The sequence below is a fragment of the Melospiza melodia genome, chromosome 7 (genome assembly GCF_035770615.1).
Source record: "Melospiza melodia melodia isolate bMelMel2 chromosome 7, bMelMel2.pri, whole genome shotgun sequence".
NCBI classification, from domain to species: Eukaryota; Metazoa; Chordata; class Aves; order Passeriformes; family Passerellidae; genus Melospiza; species Melospiza melodia.
The window spans coordinates 29282939-29305453 of NC_086200.1; the positions used below are offsets into that span (position 1 = coordinate 29282939).

At 52.5% G+C, this 22515-nt stretch overlaps 1 protein-coding gene across 1 annotated transcript in view; it reads left to right on the forward strand.

Annotated features, from left to right (window-relative positions):
- The first annotated feature begins 2611 nt into the window (after positions 1-2611).
- The window catches only part of STK11 (serine/threonine kinase 11), a 33341-nt gene continuing 13437 nt past the window's right edge, over positions 2612-22515 (forward strand). The window contains exons 1-7 of the mRNA XM_063161032.1: positions 2612-4029; positions 8950-9033; positions 12312-12401; positions 13155-13287; positions 13760-13896; positions 14325-14452; positions 21632-21689. Of these exons, the coding sequence (XP_063017102.1) occupies positions 3740-4029; positions 8950-9033; positions 12312-12401; positions 13155-13287; positions 13760-13896; positions 14325-14452; positions 21632-21689 (920 nt within the window). The 5' untranslated portion in view covers positions 2612-3739. The remainder of the gene's footprint in view (positions 4030-8949; positions 9034-12311; positions 12402-13154; positions 13288-13759; positions 13897-14324; positions 14453-21631; positions 21690-22515) is intronic.

The following is a 22515-nucleotide window of genomic DNA, read 5'->3' on the forward strand; positions in this document are numbered from 1 at the left end:
TGGGGACAAAGATGGGAGTTTTGGGCAGCTGGTCCCTGTAAGACACCCAGTCTCAGGAAATAGGGACAAAGATGGGAATTTTTGGGCCCTGATCCCATGAACACAGCAGCTCCACATTGGGGTGTGCCTGGCTGCTGTCACCCACTGCCACTTCCTGTTTTTTCCCAGAGCCTGGAAATCCCCTGACTTTCCGTGGGGTGAGGGCTGTGGAGCCGTGCTGCCAGCTGGCCCTGTGCCCCTGAAGCTGTGGGAAGAGGCAACCAGGGGACAGACCCTGCCCCGTGCAGGGCTGGGGCATGCAGGGGGCAGGGATGGGACCATCTGTGATGCCAGGGTTCCACAAAACCATCCCATGTGTGAATAAACCCTTCTGTGCCCATTTGGCCGGGTTGTGGGGCTGCAGAGAGTGAGAGCTCAGCTCCTGCCTGCCCCATGTGCCACAATTTTGGCAGGTGTCAGCTATTTCTCCCAGTTTGTCACCTCCCCTCTGGAAGGGAGGATGCTGGTGCAAATATTTGGGAAAGCCCAAGAGCCTCTGGCTTTGCCTGATGCACCTGCAGCCCCAGTGGGGGACAGGGCTTGGGGGTACCTGGGGACACCCCATGTGAGTCCTTGGCTTGCCCTGCTCATTCCTGGACAGTCAAGCAGGATTTTGCCTTTTGGGGAGGATTCTTCTGCCACCCTGGTGGGAGAGGGAGTAGGACAGCCAGGGAGGAGAGTGTGGAGTGTCAGGAGCTCCTCCAGCCCTCCCACTGCTGGGAACACCTCGGGAAGGGGATGCACAGCACTTACCAGAAATTCGGGGATGGGTTCCAGCACTTTGGACTCGGTGCCAAGACTGGAATAAATCACCCGGGGCTGGGTGCTGTCGTGACAGAAGCCGTTGAGGGAGGAGGGAAAGGCGGTGCTGGCGGGATTGGAGGGCTCGGCAGAGCAGCCCCCTCCTCTGCATCCCCTCTTTGGAACCTCCTCCCAAACCTTCACAGGCTCAAGTTCCTTGAACAAACCAAATTCCTCCAACAAACTGGAGCATCACAGTGATCTGACCTTTTGGGGACTCATGGGGCCCTGACCATGCTCAGGCCTCCCAAAACAGCCTCAGGACTCTCCCACCTGTGCTTTGGAATCCATGCAGTGCCAGCAGCTCTCGTGGAAAGGGAGAATTCATATATTTGTCCTGCCCTGCCTCAAATGAACGGCTCAGCTCTCGAAGCTGCTGCTACATGTTCCAATCCCAGCTCAGTCTGGCTCCATCCCTTTGGCCAAAGGGTTTGAGCCTCTGGCACAGCGGGGCTGGAGGCGGCTGCAGGGGCACCGTGGTTCCCCTGAGCTGACACTGCACAAACCCCACGTACCGGCACCGGTTCCCGGTGTTCCCGGCCGGAGCTGTCATACCGCAACTCCCCGGGCTGGACATCCCCGGTATCCGGTGAAACCGAGCTTTGAACGGGGAGAGCAGCGTGTGCAGCCCAACCCTTAGGAGCCACCGGAGGGTGCCCGCAGGAGAGGCGGCTCTGCCGGGGCCGGGGCCGTGAGGGGGAGGCGGCGCAGGGAGGAGGAGCCCGTTCGTTCCCCCGGGCTGGGCCGGAGTCTGGCGGGGCGCTGGAACCGGTGCCGTTATTTTGGGGATGCCCTCGCAGTTGCTTGGCCGGGCGGGATGGGACGAGGTGCAGCCGGAACCGAGCGGAACAGGGGGAGCGGGTTCACCCCAAACCCGAAGCGGCTGCAGAGCGGCCCAAGCGCGGCGGGCGGACCGTGAGGGCGGCGGAGCAGGGCCGCTCCCCGGCGCGGCAGGGCCGCTCCCTGACGGGGCAGAGCCGCTCCCCAATGGGGCAGAGCCGCTCCCCGGTGGGGCAGGGCCGCACCCCGGTAGGGCAGGGCCGCTCCCCGGTAGGGCAGGGCCGATTCCGTGCCGGTGCCGTCTCCATGACTCCCGCGTGCCCTTTGCCCTCCGCCCTTCACCGCCCGCCGCCCCGCCTCCGAGGGGTGATTGACAGCGCTCACAGCCAATAGTAGCGCGTTGCCGCCGCCAGCCCCGCCCTCAATCGCGACGGACATCGCCTATGAACTATCACATCTGAATTGCACCTCAATCCCCGCCCATATAGCTGACGGACAGCTCAGTTAGCCTATCACATAGCCCCGCCGCCGGCCGGGGTGGGTGGGAGGGACGTTCGTAACGAACCAACCGGAACCCGACGTGATGTAGCCGCGGCCAATCAGCGTTCGAGCGCTCGGGGACGGGGCCGACGGCGTGGCCAATGGGGGCGCGCGCCGGGGCGGCGCGAGGCGCGGAGCGGGGCGGGGGGGGGGCGGACGGAACGGCGGGGGCGGGCGGGGACAAGATGGCGGCAGCGGCGTCGGCGGCGCGCGCGCGGCGGGGCGGGCGGTAACGGGGCGGCGCGACCGGGACGAGGAACGGGACCGGGGCCGGGAGAGCGCCAGGGGGCAGCGGCCGAGGGGCGGCCCCTGAACTTGGGGGAACGCGGGAGGCGGCGGCTCGGCGGGGCGGAGCGCGGCGCCGGGGCCCGGCCCGGCTCCCCCGCCTGGCGACGGGGAGGGGGGACTCGGCCGCTCGCCCCCCCCCTCCCCCAGTTCACCGTTCGGGCCGGCGGCAGCGGCCGGAGCTGCGTGCGGGGAAGGAGCCGGCCCGGGCCGGGAAGGGCCTGGAGGTCACCGAACCCTCCCCGGGAGTCCGTCCCGTCCCGTCCCGGCTCCGGCGCTGATTTTGTCGCACTGAAAGTGTCCTGTCCCCTGTCACCCCGCTCTGCTCTCCCGCCGTGCCCTGCCGCCAGCCCCGCTGACACCTGTGGGAGGTGCGGGAGGCACCGTCCGGGCCGGGTGGGCATCCCTGACCCTCCCCTCTCTCCGTGAAGAACCGGACACCGGGCAGGAGATCCCCCGGGAGCAGCCGGGTGTTGGGGCACGGGGGGTCTCCCTGACCCCTCCCGGGATCAACGGGGGTTGTGTTGTCCTGCACCGCTGACACCCGGAGCAAAGGCGGTGGTGACACATCATGTGCCGGGCGCAATCCCGGTGGATGAAGGATGCCCCCGGGAGCTCTCGGTAGGCACCGAAGGCCTCAAACTTTTATAGGCGAAAGCGAAGACGCAAGAATTGTTTGGGAAAACTCCTTCAAGGAAACTTGCTTCCAGCTCCCCAACGGCTGAACCCCCGCTGCGGCCCGCGCTCCGGGGGGAGCACGCACCTTCCCACCCCGGCTGGAACCGTGAGCTCCTAGGCATGGAAAGTCACGAGAGGGACTGGGAGCTGCTCTGGTTCCACGGGGTGGCCTGACGGGCCCAGAGATGACCTAACTCTGTAGGATCAAACTGGGCCCAGCCAAGGCCAGCTGACTGGGAAGAGCCCCCGGTAGCGGGACCGGGTCGGAAGCAACGCGAGTCCCGGACTGAGTGTGTCCCGTCACAGATTTATGTTCTTTTTCAAAGACTTTCTGGAGCCAGGCCGGGATCTTTTGGCATCCAATTGACCTGGAAGCAGCTCTTAGGTTTGGGTTTTTTTTTTCTTTTTTTCCTTCTTTTTTTTTTTTGTTGGTTGTTTTTTTTATTATTATTATTATTATTCATGTTTGTACAATCTTCTGGATATTTTTTTCCCGAGAAGGAGTAAAAAGGGAGTGTTGGAAACTTAACAAAACAAGGATTAAAGCCTTGAGCGCTTAAGGAAAAAAAAAAAAAAAAAAACAACAAAAAAAACAGGTTAAGGAACTTAATCCAGGATGGATCTGCAGGAGCCCCAGCAGCTGGGAATGTTTGCAGAGAGCGAGCTGATGTCGGTGGGCATGGACACGTTCATCCACCGCATCGACTCCACCGAGGTCATTTACCAGCCCCGGCGCAAACGGGCCAAGCTCATCGGCAAGTACCTCATGGGAGACCTGCTGGGAGAGGGCTCCTACGGCAAAGTCAAGGAGATGCTGGACTCAGAGACCCTGTGCAGGAGAGCCGTCAAGATCCTGAAGAAGAAGAAGCTGCGCCGGATCCCCAACGGGGAGGCCAACGTGAAAAAGTGAGTAAGGAGCTCTGGCAGCTGGATGGGTGAGCTTGCTTCTTGTTCAGCAGCTGAGCTGCTGTGTTGTTTTAGCTGACAGCGTGGATCTGCTGTGTGAAGTGCTTCCTAATCCACAGGTATTTAGGAATCTCTTCCCTCTGAACAGCAGCCAGTGCTCTGGGTGAGGCTGGGCACAGGTTCCCAAGGGCTGGGAGAGTCTGGGATGACACCACTTTGGTGTCATTTAATGGATAAAATATTGTTTCTTAAAGCAATTCCTCTGTATCCTCTCAGCACCTGGGCGAGGTGAGAACCTTACAAACACACCTGGTGTCCTCACAGGGTTATTCCTGTATCTGCCCAAGTGTCCCCAGGTGTTCCCTGGAGCTCTCTGTGGTGGCAATTCCTCCTCCCACCCATGGGGAAGGTGGCTGGAACAGAATCCAATATATGGAGCACCCCACGGGCACAGGAAGTTTTGGGTTTTTTGCTCAGCTTCATTTCTAAGGTCCTTGGGAGTTAACTCAAGGCTCTCCCCAGCTGATTTCTGTGGCTGTAAATTGGGGCCAAGGGTTGTCAGCTCTCTGTGCCTCTGCCACACCTGGTTACTCAGGGTACAAAGCCCTCCCTCATGGAAGTGAACCCCAGGAGGGGCTGGATCAGTGGGGCTGCTGTGGGAACTCTCCCTACCCTGGACCTTGCAGCAGCCCTGCCAGGAGCTGCTTATCAGCCCTGCAGGAGCCTCTGCAGCCCAAACAACCCAGGAGGGTTTATCTGGGCTGGGAGGGAGAGCTCTGAGAGGTCGAGGATACTCTTGTGCTGTTCTGCTGCGGGTGAGCCCTGACCTGCAGAGCCCTGTGTCTGTCCCTCCGCTTGATTTCCCAGTTTAGCTGTGGGATATTTCACATCCTGTCCCAGCACTGCTGTCAGGGAGCTCTCTCACTTTGCCTTCCAACCTTTCTTGGCTGTGGAAGAGTCACATCCCAAGGCTGGGACCTCCCTGTCTCTCTCCCTTCCTGGCTCAGGTTCAGGATCAAGCAAACCTGGTTAATGTGTAATAAAATGTTTCTTGTTTTTCTGGTGGAGGCTGAGTGCCCCGTCCCTGGGTCCCTCCACGGGCGCTTCCAGAGCTGCCACTGGGGAACCTGGAGATGGTTTCCTCCTTAGGGAAGCTTTCCATGTAAATTAGGTAAAAAGAGCTTGCCCACATCAGGAGAGTTCCCTGCTCTCAGAGCCATGGGAATGCTCCTGTGTCCTGAGGTGAACTCCGTGGAAGTTTTATTCACACCCAGAACGGGGCTGTGAGTATCAGATGGGTCATTAAGGGAGTTATTAAAAGGGACTTTCTGTGGACATTTCCTGGCTCAGCCCCACCTGCTCCAAAACACCCAAGGCAGATTTTAGGTCTTGCCTTGTACCCAGGGGTTTAACTTTAGTTCAAGTTCCTATTTCTGTTCCCTCATCCTTTTCCCTCTGCCCACCTATCCATGTGCTTTATCTGCTGCTTCAGTGGGGAATTTTAAGGCAAACTGTTGTATTTTGTGGTTCCCTGGTCCCTTGGCACTCTGAGCTTATCAGAACCCTTCAGCACTGCTGTGAGAGGGAGTGAAAGCTGTGTCTGCTCTGAGTGTGAGATATGTGACCAAACAGGGTGGGAGGAACAAAGTGCTGTGGGGTCTCCAGGTAGTGCTGGACAGGACCCTGACACAGTATTTTAATGTCAACATGGCCAGATTGCACTGGAATCTCACTTTGGGCAGCTTTGAGGAGTTTATGTCCAAAAACTGCTCCTGTGCACAGGACAGCAGGAAATGGGTTGGATCACACTGTTGGGCTCTGCTTTCTCTCTTGGAATCTGATCACTGAAGTGTTTTCCAGTGTTTCCCACCACACAGGGAAAAGCTGCAGGTGAGGTTTGGGCTGTTGGGCGGAGGTGATTGAGTTACTGTGGTGGGTTCCTTCCTCAGAGCTGTGCTGATAGCACAGGAATGGAATTGTCCTCCGAGGAAATCCCTGGAAAACGGTTCCTAGACAGTGGCCCTTGGGTAATTCCACAAGCAGTAACACACAGGGAGTAATGAGAGTGCACTAATGAGCTGTGGAGGATCACACAGGTGTCTGAGCTGGGCCTTGGGCACCTGCAGATGTTGGGCTGGAAATGGGATGTTAATGCCAACCTTGGGTCACTCCTTGCTGATATCCCAGGCCACAGGCTCTTCTCTGCCCCAGCCCTGTTGTTCTGGAGACCCAGAAATTACAGCTAAAATGTGTTTGGGACTTAGGTCAGATCAAATTATTTTTCTCTGCTCCAAAATACTCCACTTCTGCCCCAGGAAAATGAGCCCTGAAGGGTTCTCTGAGTCCTGGAGAGGATGTTGAGGGCTTAAACTTGTAAGGCACAATTTCCTTAAATCTATTGGGGCAATAACTTCTCTATAGAGCAGGTGGAGGTGGCTCAGTCAGGCAGACACTGCAGAATCTCATCCCTGCAAAAAAAAAAAAAAAAAGGGAGTTTAGTGGAATTGCCAAAAAAACAAAAAGGCAGGAAAACCTGGCAGCCTGTGGCTGCAGCAGCAGCAGAGGTTTAATAACGCTGTGTGCTAATAGCCTGACACGTTAATTAAGTGTTTGGGGCTCTGTGGGATCCCAAGTGCCCTGTGCTGTACTTACCACCTCAGCAATTGCTCTGCTTGGAATTTGTGCTCCTTGGAATTCCTCTGAGGGTTTTCCTGGGTTATGGGGCTGTGCTGTGACAGTTCCTGGGGTCTGCAAGTGCCAAGAGCTGGAACCTCCACACGGGGACAGATTTGCTGGAGGCTCTGGAGGTGTGAGCTCAGGTGGGAATGAGCTGATCCCTCCTCCTCAGGGATGTGTTCCCCTTGGCTCAAGGATTTCCTCTGCTGAGCTGGATGTTTGCCTGGGTTGGGAGGTGAAATGCTGGGACCTGGAAGAGCCCAGAATTCCATATTCTGATGGATATAGAATTTGGAATGCCAGACATCCCTGCAGGAGCAGGACGTGGATGAACTCTTGGGACTAAGCAAAAGTGACACTGAAATCTTCCTGGCACTTCCAGCCAGTCCTGGATCAGGTGCTGCACTCCCTAAGCTTTCAGGATGTTGTGGGAAGAACCTTGTGAACCAAAGGAAGGGAATGAATCTTTTGGCTGTGTTTTCTTAGGCTGGGAACAAGGAAGAACACTGCATCTCACAGTGGAGATGTCCAGGAAGGAGAATCTGCCTTTCCAGGCTGCCTTTGGCACGTTCCAAAATGCTGTGGCCCATGGAACAAGGGGGCAGCTTTGCTATTTACAGTTCTGAGCAGCAACACCCCCTGTTATTTACCAGAGCAGGTTCCTTGCAGGGAATAAATCTTAATCCACCAGGATGAGCTTAATGGATCTGACAGAGCTCGAGTTAGGTCTTTTTTCCCCCTTGTCTCCTTCCAAGGAGGTTGTACTTGCAAGCAGGCCTTGGTTTCTGACAATCTGTCTGCTCACACACTTGCAGTGGGGTTTTGTTGGTAGTTTTGGAAGAAAAAAAAATCAAATTTAGGCCTGTTCTGAGGTGGTGAGACCTCTGTTCCCCTACTCGAGGGGTTTGCAAAGTGAGATGGGACTGGAGGTGACTGAGCTGGCTGTCCCTGCTCCTCAGGCATTCCAGAGCTAAAGAGGGGCTAAAAATAGAAGTAATCTTTCCTCTGGGAAAAGGGTGGCTTGGCTTCTGCCCCAGGGGTGGGGGCACTGCCCTGGCATTTTGGATTGGTTCACAGAGTCCTCCTGAGGGGGGGGAAATCATTACAGAAATATGAGATATTTATTTGTAGGAATTAGTGTTTTGTGCTTCTGAGTTGTATTACAGGGAATGAGCTGTTGGGATCAGGATTTTAAATGTGTTCCCAACATTTTGGGCCTAAAGTTGTGTTTGAGTGTGTTTGCTCTCCTCTGGCAGCCCTGGTTGGAGCCCTCAGCCCTCTCCCTTTGTGCTGCAGGATCTCCTCAGCTCCACACTGACACTGGCTGCTGTTCCTTGTGCTAATTTAATCCACTTCAGCCCTTTGGTCATTCCTATAATTAGACTTGTCTGCCATGTCCACACAATACTTGGGAGTTTTGCTGTGGTATCCTGGGTCTCTGCTCAGTTCTTGGTGGTTTCTTCTAAATCCAGAGCTGAGGAAGGAGTCTCTGGCCTTAATTTTGGTGGTGAAATAATTCACACTGCTCAGACATCCTTAAAAGACCAGTAAGGATTCTCCTTGCACTCCTGGATCAGAGAACCCCTTTCCAAGGAGCAGCTCCTGGTTGTTGCTCAGCCTTTGTGCTGGCCCCAGCTCATTACTGGAGCTGCTAATTGTGCCCATGTGGGGCTCTGAGCTGGCTTTGGGCAGGGGCTCTCACTTCCAAAGCCGTGCTCAGAATTCCTTGTAATGCTGCTTCCCAGAGGCTGAGCTGATGAAGTGTGACCACACTGCTTAAAGCACTCACCAGATCATTGTGGGAAGGAGAATTTGGGGGCTCAGCACAGCCCAGGATGGAGCAGCAGCAGGAACAAAGTGAAAAGCAGGACCTGCACTGCCAGGCACCAACAGAACCACCCTGACCTGACTGTCCTGCTCTGCCTGTTTCTCCACAGCTGGCATCCAGTGGGATTTTGCAGGATGAGTTTAATGCAAAAGAGACTAAACTGTGGTTTGGGGCAGGTATAAAATCCCTGGAGCCAAAGTTTAGAGCAGGTGACAGAAGGTGACATTCAAGGGGCTGTTCCCCAAGCCAAGGGAAGGTGGCTCCTCACTGTTTTACCTTATTTATTCCCCACAAACACAAAATTCACTTCAGGTCTCTGAGCCATTCAGCCAAGTTAAATTTGGGTGAAATTTTGGAAGAAATAGAGTTGGGAATAAGCTTTTTAAATGTAACTTTTTCCTTGTCTCTTCCTGCAGGGAGATCCAGCTCCTGCGGAGATTACGGCACAAAAACGTCATCCAGCTGGTGGATGTGTTGTACAACGAGGAGAAACAGAAAATATATCCTTTTACACAGGGCTGCTGGTCAGGTTTGAGCTGCCACTGTTCTCTGCTCTAGTTCTGCTTTTGGAAAAGCCCTTTTGGATGTTTCTTAAGTTTAATTTTTTGCAGCTAAATTGCTTTCGCTGCTAATAACTATCCTGCCCACCTGGCAGACTTTGCACACAAACACAAATTCCCACAGACTCTGATCAATGCAATTTTATCCTCACTTTGCTGGATTTTGAGAGCACTTTGTCTGGAACCAGTGTGGAAGTTCCTGGAACTGATCCCTTGTAGCATATGTTATAAATGGATCCTTTTATTTTTGACAGTGTTTTCTAACTGCTGTCTTCTTATTACAGTACTCCAGAAAAGGAGTAATTTAATTGTGTGCATTAATTAGATCAAACACTCTGCCACCAGATCATTAGGATAAAGGAGTGTGACAGCTTCTGCTCGTTCTGTGGCCTCTACAGAGTGAGGGGACTGCAAGTCAATTATTGATAGAGAGATCCTGGTTAATTAGGTAGAAGGGAGGAGGCAGCAGGGGGAAAAGGAGCCCGAGAGAGACATCGTGTGTTGGTACCAGGTGATGACAACACAAAAGCATCACTGGGAAATGGGATCTCTCCAAGGATGCTCCTTGCTGGACTTTGAGCAGTGCTGGTCCAACCTTTCCCTCACAAGGACAGGTTGACTTTGTCATTTTTATCTTTATCTGCTTCTACACTCTCACAAAATTTGTTCCTCCCTGTGCCGATTCTGGCAATAACTGGGGGGAATTTGTTTTCACTGGAATCAGTGAAATCATCCATGATTTTGTTCAAGCCCTTCCCCAGCTCCTGACAGGCACTGCCTGGGCTGTGATAGAGCAGACCTTGAGCAGCCACATGAGGAACAATTTTGGGAACAGATCCAGCAGAAAAGGGACTGTATCCCTGAGGCTGCCCTGGGGGCAGGGCCCTGAGTCATGCTCAGGGCTGTGTTGGTTCCTGGCAGGAGGCAGAGTTGGGATTTAGGGGGAGATGTCAACTTTCCTATTGGTGATTAAAGAGAAAAATCCTCATTTCCAGAACAAGCACTGTGGGATTGGAAATTGGGGCTGTGGAAGGAAGGAATTCTGTCCCCACCTGAGTGTATAGAAAAATCCTCATTTCCAGAATAAGCATTGTGGGATTGGAAATTGGGGCTGTGGAAGGAAGGATTCTGTCCCCACCTGAGTGTTGTGTTGCTGCTGGAAGTGCACTGCAGGCTTGAGCTGTTTGTCATAGAGTCACAGAATGGCTTGGGTTAAAAAGGACATTAAAGCTCATCCCATCCCACCCCTGCCATGAGCAGTGACACCTTCCACTACCCCAGGTTGCTCCAAGCCCCTTCCAGCCTGGCCTTGGACACTTCCAGGGATCCAGGGGCAGCCACAGCTTCTCAGGGAAACCTCTGCCAGGGCCTCACCATCCTCACAGGGAAGATTTTTTCCTAATCTCCCATCTAACCCACCTCTCTGTCAGTGTGAAGCCATTTCCCCATGTCCTGTCACTGTGTCCTCTTCTAAAAAATCCCTCTCCATCTTTTTTGTAGGCTCACTTCAGGTTAAAACAGCATTTGAGCAACTCACCTAATAAAAACCTTCAGTGATTTTTTTTTTTTTTTTTTTTTTTGTGTGTGAGAAAGGGAAAGCTGTGGCATCTGGATTAAAAATATCAATGAATTTCAGTATTTAAGGGCAGTTTGCTGGGAGTGCAGAGCCAGTGGTGAATGGAGAGCTCATCCAGGCAGAAAATGAACCCAGTTCCATGAGCAGCATCCCAGGGATCCCATTACCAGTGTGTGGAGCTGAGTGTGGGAGCAGAAACCCTTGAGGAGGAGAACTGAGAGCTTGGGGCACCTGTAACAGATCTGCTCCAGCCTGGAAGTCTGTTCTCTAATCTGATTGATCAACCTGAAGGGGATCAGTGACCAGGGAGGGGTGAGGAGCAGCCTGGCTGTTAGTGACACCCAGCCAGGGCTGTCCTTGAGCCTCTTTGCTCCCCAGGAGCTGCTCTGGATTATCCACCACCACTGTTATTCTCCTGACAGTGGGAGAGTTGATATATTCCAAATCACTCTGATAGGAGCAGTTCACAGATTTCTTCCAGGCTAGGAATGAATTTTGGGAGTTCTCTCTTCTGTTCTTGCTTTTATTGATTTACTGAGAATGTTCATACACATCATAAATTCTGGTTTAGGGTAAATTTAGAGTATTTAGGGTCTCTCATGGGGAATGGAGCAGGAATTTAATGAGTTTTCAGTGTTTGGAGCTGCTAGATGGAACAGAGGGCAGCAGAGTCTTCAGCTCAGGGCAGGAGTGTCCCTTCTGCCTCTTCTACCTCAGGTGGCTTCTTGGAGCAAAATTAACTTATTTTGGGTTTAGGTTAAGAAAGCAACTGCCTGGAGGAATAACTGACCATGCTCAGGATTGCAGGGGAGCCCTGGCAGCTCTGCTCTGTCAGGACACTCCCCAATGTCCCAAGGTCTGTTCTTCCAGGCCCCTCCAAACCAAACTTTGCCTTCAAAAGCCCAGGGAGAGGAGGAAACAGGCAACTACAACATCAGGCAGTCTGGTTCCCATTTTTTTGGCCCCAACATTAAAGCTTACAGAGATAAAAACTGGAATATGCTGCAAGGGAGCAAATGCTGCAAAGTGCCAGCAGCTCTTGGCATTCTGTTGTAACTGTTTTTATCCATGTGGTTTCACAAAGCTTCTCAGCTCTCCAAGGATCCTTTTTCCTGCTGCTGAAATACTCCTGTGGAGCTGGGGGTAAGCAGCAGCTGTTCCACAGAGCACACAACTGGATTGTTTGGGACGGGGAGTGAGGAATAACCAACTTTGGGGAAGGTGGTGGGAGCTCACTTTGAGCTGCAGAGCACCCAGGGCACTGGGGGAATGGGCTGCAGCTCTTCTGCCAGGGATTTCCCAACTTTCTGTGCCCACTTCAAGGTATTTCCCTGTTCTCTGTCATGCCTGTGAGATCTCCAGCTTATTTTTCAGTGGAGTTCCCATCCTGTTCCAGGTCTGGTCATGGAGTTGAGTTCCCATCCTGTTCCAGGTCTGGTTATGGAGTTCCCATCCTGTTCCAGGTCTGGTCACAGAGCTGCAGATGCTCATTTGGCAGAAGGATTTTCCTGTAGGTGCTTTCCTGTCCTGTGGGAGCTGGAGGAACATTCCCTCAGCACTTGGGAAGTGCAGCCATTCCCTCTGAGGGATGTTTATTTAACACTGAGTGTTAACCCTGGAGCTTCCTTAACTCTGCCCTCACGTATATGGTGATGGAGTACTGTGTGTGTGGGATGCAGGAAATGCTGGACAGTGTCCCAGAAAAGAGGTTTCCAGTGTTTCAGGCTCACGGGTAAGTTCTGTTCCTCTCTCCACTGTGTTCTCTTGAGTTCACTCTGCTCAGACTGTGTTTGAAAGCAAACCTGGCTTTGTGCAGTAATTTCATATTTTACACCCATGCAAAAGAAGTGAAAAGCTCTTGAAGTGGCCAGCAGGGATTGCCCTTAGATTCTGGGAAGAAAACCATCCTTCTATTGATTTTTCTGTTATTTTTATTTTACTTCCTGAGCTGCCCAACAACCCCCCCTGTTCCCTGTGCTCTTGCCTTGCCAAGGGGTGTGAGGGGGGAATCTCCTGCCTAAATGGAGGTCAAGCCACAGTTCAGCATCAGAAAAGACTTTAAAGGCCTTGGGATGGATTAGGGATTGGCAATATCCAGCATGATCTGGTAGCTGGAGTAGTTAGCTGGCTTAAGCTGGAGCCCTTTTTACTCCTGAAGGAAAGAAACATGAGAATTCTGGGAATAGATAACAAAAACATTGTCAGGATCAAATCAGGGCAAAGCAGCAAATCTGTGGCAACTACATCATTTTATAGTCATATTGTCATTTTAGTTTAAGAGATCTCTGAGATTACAGACAGCCTAAGTGAAATTCAGGCACATTAATGTTATTTCTGGGTATTATGAGATGAAACACTTGCCTCTACAACTGCCAGGCTGCGTGTGGGTTATGATGATGCCCCAGAGTCTCTGACCACAGCAAAAAGCTCCTTTCTACTGGCTAAAAGTGTTTGATTTATTTTCCCCTTCTCCCTCTCTCTGCAGGTACTTTTGTCAGCTTATAGATGGCTTAGAATACTTGCACAGCCAAGGGATTGTCCACAAGGATATAAAACCTGGGAACCTCCTGCTAACAACCAATGGGACACTAAAAATATCTGATTTAGGAGTAGCAGAGGTATGTGAGAAGCACAGCAAAATCAGAATGGGACATTCTAGATTGAGGTCACCTCTGTGGTGTCATTGATTTATTGTGCATTTAGGCTTTTGTTCTGTTGCACTTGCAGAGTGCTGTGAGTGACTCTGAATATTTATTGCAATTGCCAAAGCACTTCTTTTGGTAACAGCATGAAACCTCTGCTCAGGAAACACAGAGAGAAGGAAGATGTCAATCGTGGATGAGCCCAAAAGTGGGGGGAAATGGGGATAAGCTGCATAACCTTATCCTTCTTTTTATATGGAATCTCTCTTAGGTAGGAGAGGTGCAAGACTTGTCACTGTGGCGTGTGGCTGCTGTGGTGGCATGATCTTATCATCTGTAGATGTTCAGTAGAGGAGTTTTCCCCTTTTGTTTCCCAGGTGGAACTTTTCCAAGAGTCACAGTTTGTTTTCCTTGGAAGGCTGACACTGTTTGGTCTCTCCTGCCTCAGGCATTGCATCCGTTTGCGGAGGACGACACGTGCAGGACGAGCCAAGGGTCGCCAGCATTCCAGCCCCCAGAAATTGCCAATGGCCTTGACACCTTTTCAGGCTTTAAAGTCGACATCTGGTCTGCAGGGGTGACACTGTGAGTGCCCAGGAACTTCACAATTAATGACACGCTCAGATAGCTCAGTGCTGGCCCAACTCTGTCATCACTGCTCTTGTGAGGGGGGGGTGCTGCTCACTCCTGTGGGTGGGTTGATGCTCCCCAAAGTATCTGTAATTCTGCACAAGGGGATCTTTGCTCTCCATGAGTGACTCTGCAGCTGTTGCTCAGCTCCCAGAGGCACAGCCAGGGCAGTAACAGAAGCCACAAGTATCTCCAGTATTTGTTTTGAAGTTTTTGCTGTCCCAGACTGTGATGGAGGCAGGCTAAACCTTAAAGAGGTTTTGCACATACTGCCAAATATTCCTCTTTTGGTTTCCCCTTGGCTGCTTTTGGCTTATGTAGTCAGGTAAAAACTGAGTACCTGTGGGCTGCTTCTCATCCTGCTTCTCCTTCTGCCTTCACAGATACAACATCACAACGGGTCTGTACCCTTTTGAAGGGGATAATATCTATAAATTATTTGAAAACATCGGGAAAGGCGACTACACAATTCCAGAGGATTGTGGTCCTCCACTCTCAGACTTATTGAGAGGTGAGTCTTCCCAGCTGGTTCCAAAAGGGGTAACATTTATAGAGGCAACAACTCCTCCGATTGCACAGTGCCAGAGCTTCCTTCCAAATGTCTTGTGGGGATATGGGATCCTTTTAGTCATGGAGGTTATATTATAGCCTTACAAGACTCTGGCAGATCTCCAGCACTGGTGTTTTCCTGAGATCCACCAATGCCCTGCACAGCTCACAGCCACTGCTGGATAGAGTTGGTTTTTGCATTGCTGCCTGTGCTCTGAGAAGCTTTTACATCTAAAGGCAAAGCTCACAAGGGGTTAAATTTAAAATGGCATAATAGCATTGATGCAGGACAGTGAGAGCAGTGATGCTGTGTCCAGGCTTTCCCTAATGTCACACACTGAGTACTCAGGGCTGCTGTCCCTCCTCATCAGCCTCACCTCTGGACTTGTCTCAAGTCCCATTTGTTTCCTTCTCCCCAAATTCAGAGCTGCAGGATATTGTAGCAGTGCCCAGTTTCACAGCAGGGCTGGGATAGGACCACGAGGACCAGGAGAGTGGCACTTTCTGGGGAGAAAGTCGTGGGGTTTTTTTTTATTTTTTTATTCCCATCACTTATTTCAGCAGCTTGATGTTTAGTGCTGAAGAGCCTCTACCTGTGGAAGCTGAGTCAGGCAGGGCAGCAGTTGTGCTGTGCAGCCTGGTGAGCCTCTTTGGCAGGAGCTGGGATGCAATTCCAACCTGTGGGAGAGCCTGACCAGCATTCCCAGTGCCTCCTCTCCAGCAGAACAGCCAGGTGCTGCTGTGCTCCCCAGCCCTCTGCACAGGCTCATCCTCTCCTTTCTCCTCAGCTCTTTGTGAGCAATCAGCCCTCAGATTCAGGATGTTTGTCTTGTTTCATGTTGGTTTTCCTGCTCCTTGTGCTCTCTGGGGTTGGTGAGGGGCTGGGGGGCACTGAGTGCCTCTCTGCTGGCAGTGTGTCAGCTCTGCAGGTCCCCTGGGGCTGGATGCAGGTGCCCCGGCTGCGCACAGGTCCCCCAGGGCTTGGTTCAGGTCCCCTGGCTGGGTGAGGGTCCCAGCTCTGGGCTGGATGCAGGTCCCCAGGGCTCAGTACAGGTCCCCGGGCTTGGTGCAGGGCCCCAGCTCCTGGCTCAGTGCAGAGCCCCAGGCTCAGTGCAGGTCCCCCAGGGCTGGGTGCAGGTCCCCTGGCTCGGTTCAGGTCCCCAGGTTTGGTGCAGGTCCCCAGCTCCCGGTTCAGTTCAGGTCCCCTGGCCCCTCAGTGCAGGCCCCCAGGGCTGGGTGTAGGTCGCCCAGGCTCAGTGCAGAGCTCCAGTCCCTGGCTCAGCGCAGGTCCCCGAGCTTGGTGCAGGTCCCTGGGCTCTGTTCAGGGCCCCAGGCTTGGTGCAGAGCCCCGGGCTCGGTGCATGGCCCCAGCTCCTGTCTGGGTGCAGGTCCCTGGGCTCGATGCACGGCCCCAGCTCCTGGCTCGGTGCAGGGCCCCGGGCTCAGTGCAGGTCCCCAGGCTCGGTGCAGAGCCCCGGGCTCGGTGCAGGTCCCCAGCTCCTGGCTGGGTGCAGGTCCCCGGGCTTGGTGCAGAGCCCTGGGCCCGTTGTACGGCCCCAGCTCCTGGCTCGGTGCAGGTCCTCAGGCTCGGTACAGAGCCCCGGGCTCGGTGCACGGCCCCAGCTCCTGTCTGGGTGCCGGTCCCCGGGCTCGGTGCCGGTCCCCGGGCTCGGTGCAGGTCCTCGGGCTCGGTGCAGAGCCCCGGGCTCGGTGCACAGCCCCAGCTCCTGGCTGGGTTCAGGTCCCCAGGCTCTGTGCAGGTCCCCGGGCTCGGTGCACGGCCCCAGCTCCTGGCTGGGTTCAGGTCCCCAGGCTCTGTGCAGGTCCCCGGGCTCGGTGCACGGCCCCAGCTCCTGGCTCGGTGCCGGCCGTGCTGGCGGCAGGTGGTGCTGTCAGTCCGAGCTCTTCCGCTGCCGCCACCGGGGCTCCCCCGGCCCCTCAGCGCCGCGGAGCTGCCAGACCCCCGCAGCCCCCCTCAGAGGTTATTTTAGCTTGCCTGGCTCCATGCCAACGATGAAATCAGTTATTTCCATGTGTTTCCAAAAGCATTAGCCAGCTTTAGCAGCTCTCCGAAGGCGTTACATAAGGCAGCGCTTCCAATGGCGCTCGGCTCAGCCGGGATCTGCCTGAGCCTGACACAGAGGCTGCTCACGGCCTGATGTGCCTCACATTGTACCTGCCAGCCCCGGGGAACAGTGGCCTGAGCTCTCTGTGGCATTTGGCTTGTCACTGCTGACTCCAAATGTGGCATTTTAATCAGCTGGGAGTTGCCCAAATGCAGCAAACCCTGCAGTCCTGTTGGTCCGGCAGCAGCTCTGCTGAAGCATCCAGCAGAACTCCTTGGAGGTTTGTGATCAGCCTCTCAGCTGCACTTAGTGCTTCCCCCAGGGAAAAGGAGCGTGGCAGTTTTCTCTTTTCCTCTGCTGAGGATATTGACAGCTTAAAATCTTGTGCTTCATTAGCACAATAACTCCCCTCCTAGTTCTCATCCCACCCCTGCGTGAGAGCTGGAGCCAGAATTACCTACTCTTCCCTCTGCCTGATTTTACATGGCAGAGCCTTGAATGTGGTGCCCTTTGCCCATCTCTTACAGCCTGAGTCTCCTCCTGCATCCTCTCTGCTGTCTGTCTGTCTGCATCCTTTCTGTGCTTGTGCTCCACAGAGGTGGGAGCTGAGTGGGTTTGGCAAGGAGAGGAGCTTGCCTGGGAGGAGGTGACCAGACCCCTTTCTTTCAGGGCAGTGGGAAGCCCTAAGGATCCCTTTTCCTGTCCTCTCTCCCACCTGAGAACAGTCTTCTATCCCTCATTTTGTTGTGTACATTGCAAAAGCTGGCATAACCTTCAGATATTCCCCTTGCTTGGTGTGAGACACATTTTCTAGCAGTCAACATGCCAGGTGGCCTCGAGAGGGATGAATTTTGGGGTGGGATTGCCCCAGCTCTGCCTGCTCTGGAGGCCTGAGCAGCTCCCCAGCATCTGCTGAAGCCCAGGGCTGAGCTGTGCAGCCGTGGCACCACGTAGCTATGGTGACAAACCTGGATGCTTTATTTAGTTCCTGCTTTTCCTCCAGAACATCTGCATTTCCTGGTGGGTGCCTGCTCCTCCTGCAGCAGGCTGGAGCTGAATCCATTGCCTGTGGATCAGATACTGTGGGTGGCTGTGTTTGTGTGAGCAGCACAGACACCCCCCCAGCTCAGCTCTGTCGCTCTGGTGCTTTTGTCTCATCTTTGTGTTGATTTGAAAGGCTCTAAAAGCCCTCACAGTGCCTGGTCTGGGTTTGAGTGAGGCAGAATTCAGTGCAGCAAAATGCTCATTTCCTCTGTCTGCCAGGGCTGTGCTGACCACAGGCACCACAGCCAGGCTATGAAGCAAACACAAACACACTTTGTAAGGTTTTTTTGTTCTTCTGTTGACTACTTTTGTAGTGTGTCTTTACTTTTTCTTCCCCTTGAGCTTGTTCTTATCTTTGTTCCCTTTTTGCAGAACAGCAGAGTTTAGAGGACTTAAAGCTTCAGTGGTATTTAGCTTGTAAAGAGACTCGCATGACAGTATATCCTCCAGATTAGTTGGGATGCTGCTCCTCATTTTGTCTCCCTAATCAGGGATGAAGCTTTATTTGTACTCTTCAGGGATGGAAAGAAGGTCTGGTGCTGTTTTGTGTGTGCAGTCAGGAGAGATGTGTCAGGGCAGAAGGGTTTATAAATAGTCTTAAGGTTCTTCTGGCAGCATCTGCCCGTGGCTTATCAACTCCTGTGCACTTTGCTTCTGGACCAGAAAAATGCACAAGGTCAGCTTTCCTCCTCCTGGGCTAATAGACTTTTACTGGAAGAGGAAGCTCTGAGGCTGCAGCTCTGCATTAATCAGCATCTGGATTGATTTCCAGGCCCTGAGACCTGGGACATGGTGGCTGGATCCTCAGCAGTTTGTTTTGTCGCTTCCATGACCTTTCCTTGCTGGGACAGTGAGAGGATGCATCCTGGTGACAGTGGGATGCTTTAATTCTGCTGTGGCAGGGGTCCCCAGGGCTGTGTGTGCCCTTCCAGAGGCCTGGCCTAGATCACAGGCTCAAGATTTGCCTGCAGAGGGAGTTTGTGACCAGAGCAGCCAGCTGAGTGCAGGGAGAGGGAGAAGGTCCTGCCTCATTTACAGATTGGCCTCACGCTGCTTTTACAGTGCTTGTTAAATATTGATCCAAGTCGGAGACTGAAATGGAATCCAGGTTGAGCCTGTTAATTTTGCTGTTGGGTTTCTTCCTGCCTCTCCAGTCCCACACCTGAGACTGCCCTGTGTTCTGAGCTCCAGGAATTCTGCCCTGGAGCTGTGCCTGTCCAGGATCACTGAGTGTGGTGAGGGGGTTGTGAGGAGCTCAGGGCAGATCCATGATCTCCAGTTTCTGCCTTGGGCTGGGCCTTGTGAGGAGCTCAGGGCAGATCCATGATCTCCAATTTCTGGGTTGTCACTTGTGATTTGCAAGGATTTTGAAACTGTTGATGTGCTGCAGAGGACGTGATACCCCTATCTGGGCATAGCTGTGTGCTGTCTGTTCTTATCAGTTTAATACCTGATAATTCTCAATGAGGGGATTTCATATTTTAGGAATAATTTCCTCATGGAAGGAGTTGTCAGGCACCCAGTGAGGTTTAGATCCCCCATCCCCTGGAGGTCTCCAAAGAACACCTGGCCACGACCCTCAGGGTGACAAATTGGGGATCAGCCCCAAGTTGAACTCAGTGATTCTGTGCCACCCCTGTGTGCACACAGCAAATCCTCTGGGAATTCTGGGGAGCAGAGCTCAGAGTTGGGCCTCCTGAAGCATTCCCTGGCACAGGCTGTCCCATCCCTGCTCGCAGATAAACTCCAGGGAAGTCTTTACCCTAAATGGCCGCGAGCGGCGGCGGCTGCGGGCGGGCGCTCCAGGATGACTTGCCTGGTGAATAGAACATGATGTTTTGTCTTGCTGAAGCCTCTCCTCAGTGCAGGACTTGAGCCACAGAGCTGCCACCAGTGACTCAGAGCTGAATGTATGAATGTACATTTTCAGTGAGGACACTTTTCTTTCAGATGTTGCCCCAAATGTGGTCGTTTTTCATTGAAGTAAAAATTCTTTTCACTCGATTGTTTTCTTTCTGCCTTTTTAATGGCTTCAGAGTAACAGCTCCCTGTGCTGTGGTTGTTTGTGACTTCTGCTCTTTTAATCATTTACCTTCAGCTTCTTCTCCTGCTTGTACCAGTTTCATCTGGTAAATGCCTTCAATTTCAAAAACACCTTGAAGTGTGGTTTTTAAATAAATCAGTGGGGGGAGTGGGTGGTGTCCTGACTTCCTGTTTCTTATAACATGAATAAGAGAACCTAACCAATATTTGTCCCCTAATCTTCATGTGAGAGCTCTTTGCAGCCCTATTTCTTAAAAAGAAAAAAAAAAAAGCCAACTCATTTGGGAAGCTCAGCTGTGAAACTGTCTGATCATCTTATTAATAGGTTCTTTAATTAGGTGTGGGATGGGTTTTTTTTCCTCTGAACTTCTTTCTTTTTCTGTAATGTGAGGAGAAATTCCATCCGAACGTGAGAAAACTCCTTTGCTGCCAGGGTTGAGCTCTGGAACAGGTTGCACTTGTGGGGAGGGTGGGGGTGGGTGTTGTAGAGTTTCCACCCTCAAAACCCAGTCCAAATAATCCAAAACTGTGAGGAATTGGGCTCTGCCCTGTGACCTGGAGAGCTCTTCCTGGATTGCTTTAACTTCCTTCATGTGATGTCATGTGGATCAGCAGTGATCCCATCTGCCTTAAAGCTCTTAATGCTGTCACTAGCATGGATAAACCTTCCCAAATTGCCAGGGCAAAGTGTATTTTGGGTTCTGGAGGTGAAGTAACTTCAGTCTTTCCCCGCTGTACTGTCCTATCCCCCCTCTTTGCCCAAGTCCTGATCTGATGTGATGTGAGCAGACTGACAGGGAAGATGTTCTGGAGCAGTTTATGGTGTCACATGTGCTGTGGTGATTTATCTCTTCCATGACCTTTGAATTGTAGGTTCTCACCTCCAGGGCCCTTGTAGCTTCCTGCTTGTACTAGGATATGTCTTTCCAGCCCTCACTTCCCAAATGTCCACCCAGTTATCCCCCACCTTTGTGTTCTCAGTGTGTTCTTGTCCTGGCTCTCCCCAGCTCTCTGCATTCTTTGCTCCTGTCCTGAATTTCTGGATTCCTGTTTGACACTGAGTGCTGCTTCCCAAACTTTTCTGGTTGCTGGTGATGGGTTCCTCCTGTTCCAACCCATCTCCAAACCCTCATTCTTCATGCAACCTATTCAGGACTTCACAGTGCTTGAGGAGCAACAGGAGATCATCCAGTAAAAGCAAAACTCCTTGTACTGTTCAGTCATGAGGCTTGGTTAATGTTCAGGAGGTGAATATATTCCTGGAACCTTCACTGGAGAATATCTTGGATGCTGCTGGATGAAACTCTCAGGGTTCCATGGGCTCATTTCTGAAGAATATGGCAACATTTTCTCCTTCCCTTCTGCTGAGTTATGAAGCTTCTGAAAGGCAGTGGAGCAGAGTGGGCATCCCAGGAGGCTGTTTAAGGAATCCACCTCCCTTTCTCCCAGAGAGAATAGGCATGAGCTGCTTTTCCTGTCTCTGCTCTGCTCACCACCCACCCCAGCTACCTCAGCAGATGATCTCATAAATCCAATTCCTGGCCAGAGCACAGGGATGGGCATCAGGATGATTTTTTTTTTGTTGTTGGTTCTCCCCTGGTGCACCTCAGAATAGAATTCCACTAGACCAGAGGATCTGGGACACTGTGGACATATGCTGTGCCTGGGGGTTTGGCTCTTCCATGGAGGAGGTTCAATGAAATTATCTCTGAAATGCAAAAATCTTGATTGGAGCTGTGACTGAGGGCTGGACAAGCCTCAGTCCCTGCACTGGGAGGGAGGGATGGGCTGTACCTGCAGGTGGGACAGACTGGAACAGGTTCAGCAATGGGTTGGGATTTTATGCTGAGTTTCCTGTGGCTGGTGGAGCAAATCCTGCCAGGACTGGGCACAGCAGGGCTGTCAGGGAGGGGAGAGCAGAGCTTTGTGCTGGCTTTGACTCAACTGAATGTCTGTGATCACACCTGGACTTTTTTTCTTCTTTTCAGGAATGCTTGAATACGACCCAGCCAAGAGGTTCTCAATACAGCAGATAAGGCAGCACAAGTGAGTGTTCTCTTCCTGCTCCTCCTCTACCTGTGCTCCTGCTCTCACTTTCTGTTTTCCTTTTGACAGCAGACACATGCAAGTCACTAGATCTCCGTCCTCCAGCTCTGCTGGGGCTCTGGCAAGCTCCACTTGGCTTTTTTCCTCCTATTAGAGCATCCGGTGGAGCACTGGAATTGCTAAGCAGTAAATAAGGAATATGTTGGAAGTCTGTTTGTGGCATGCCTGCTTCTGGATAATTAAGGGTTCTGGATAATTTTTTCCAGAGGGCCAGCAAGTCCTAATGGAGCAGAACAGGAGGTCCTGAAGGCTGTGTTATTATAGTAGGATTGTTCAGTAATGTGTGTTAGTTCTGGCCAGTCTGGGGACAGAAATATCCCCTGGTATTTGCTCCATATGGAGTCAGCATGTGGAAAAGCGTTCCAGGACAATAGGAAATATTTTTTTTCTTTCTTTCTCTTTAATATCACAGTCCTCCCTCCCCCATATCCTCCCCCATTTTCCATGCCATAGTCAGGGGGGGAAATGCCCCGTTATCACTGAGGGTTTTTTTTTAAGGATCTGTTTGAACATGCAGGCTCTGAGCAGAGATTTCCTGGGCGGATAAAAGTACAAGAACAAAAAGCATCATGAGGCTGCCTCACTGCGGAGGCTGCATTAGCTTATCTGCTCTTGGAATGGGAAGTGCTTCTGAGGACAGGCAGAGCTGCCTCTGGACTGCAGCTGCTTGGCCCCTGAGCCTTCCCTGATCCTTTAGGGAGCTGTAAAAGCAAGGATGTGATCCAGGGTGGTGCTGAGCCCACTCCATGCTGCAAGAACAGCACTG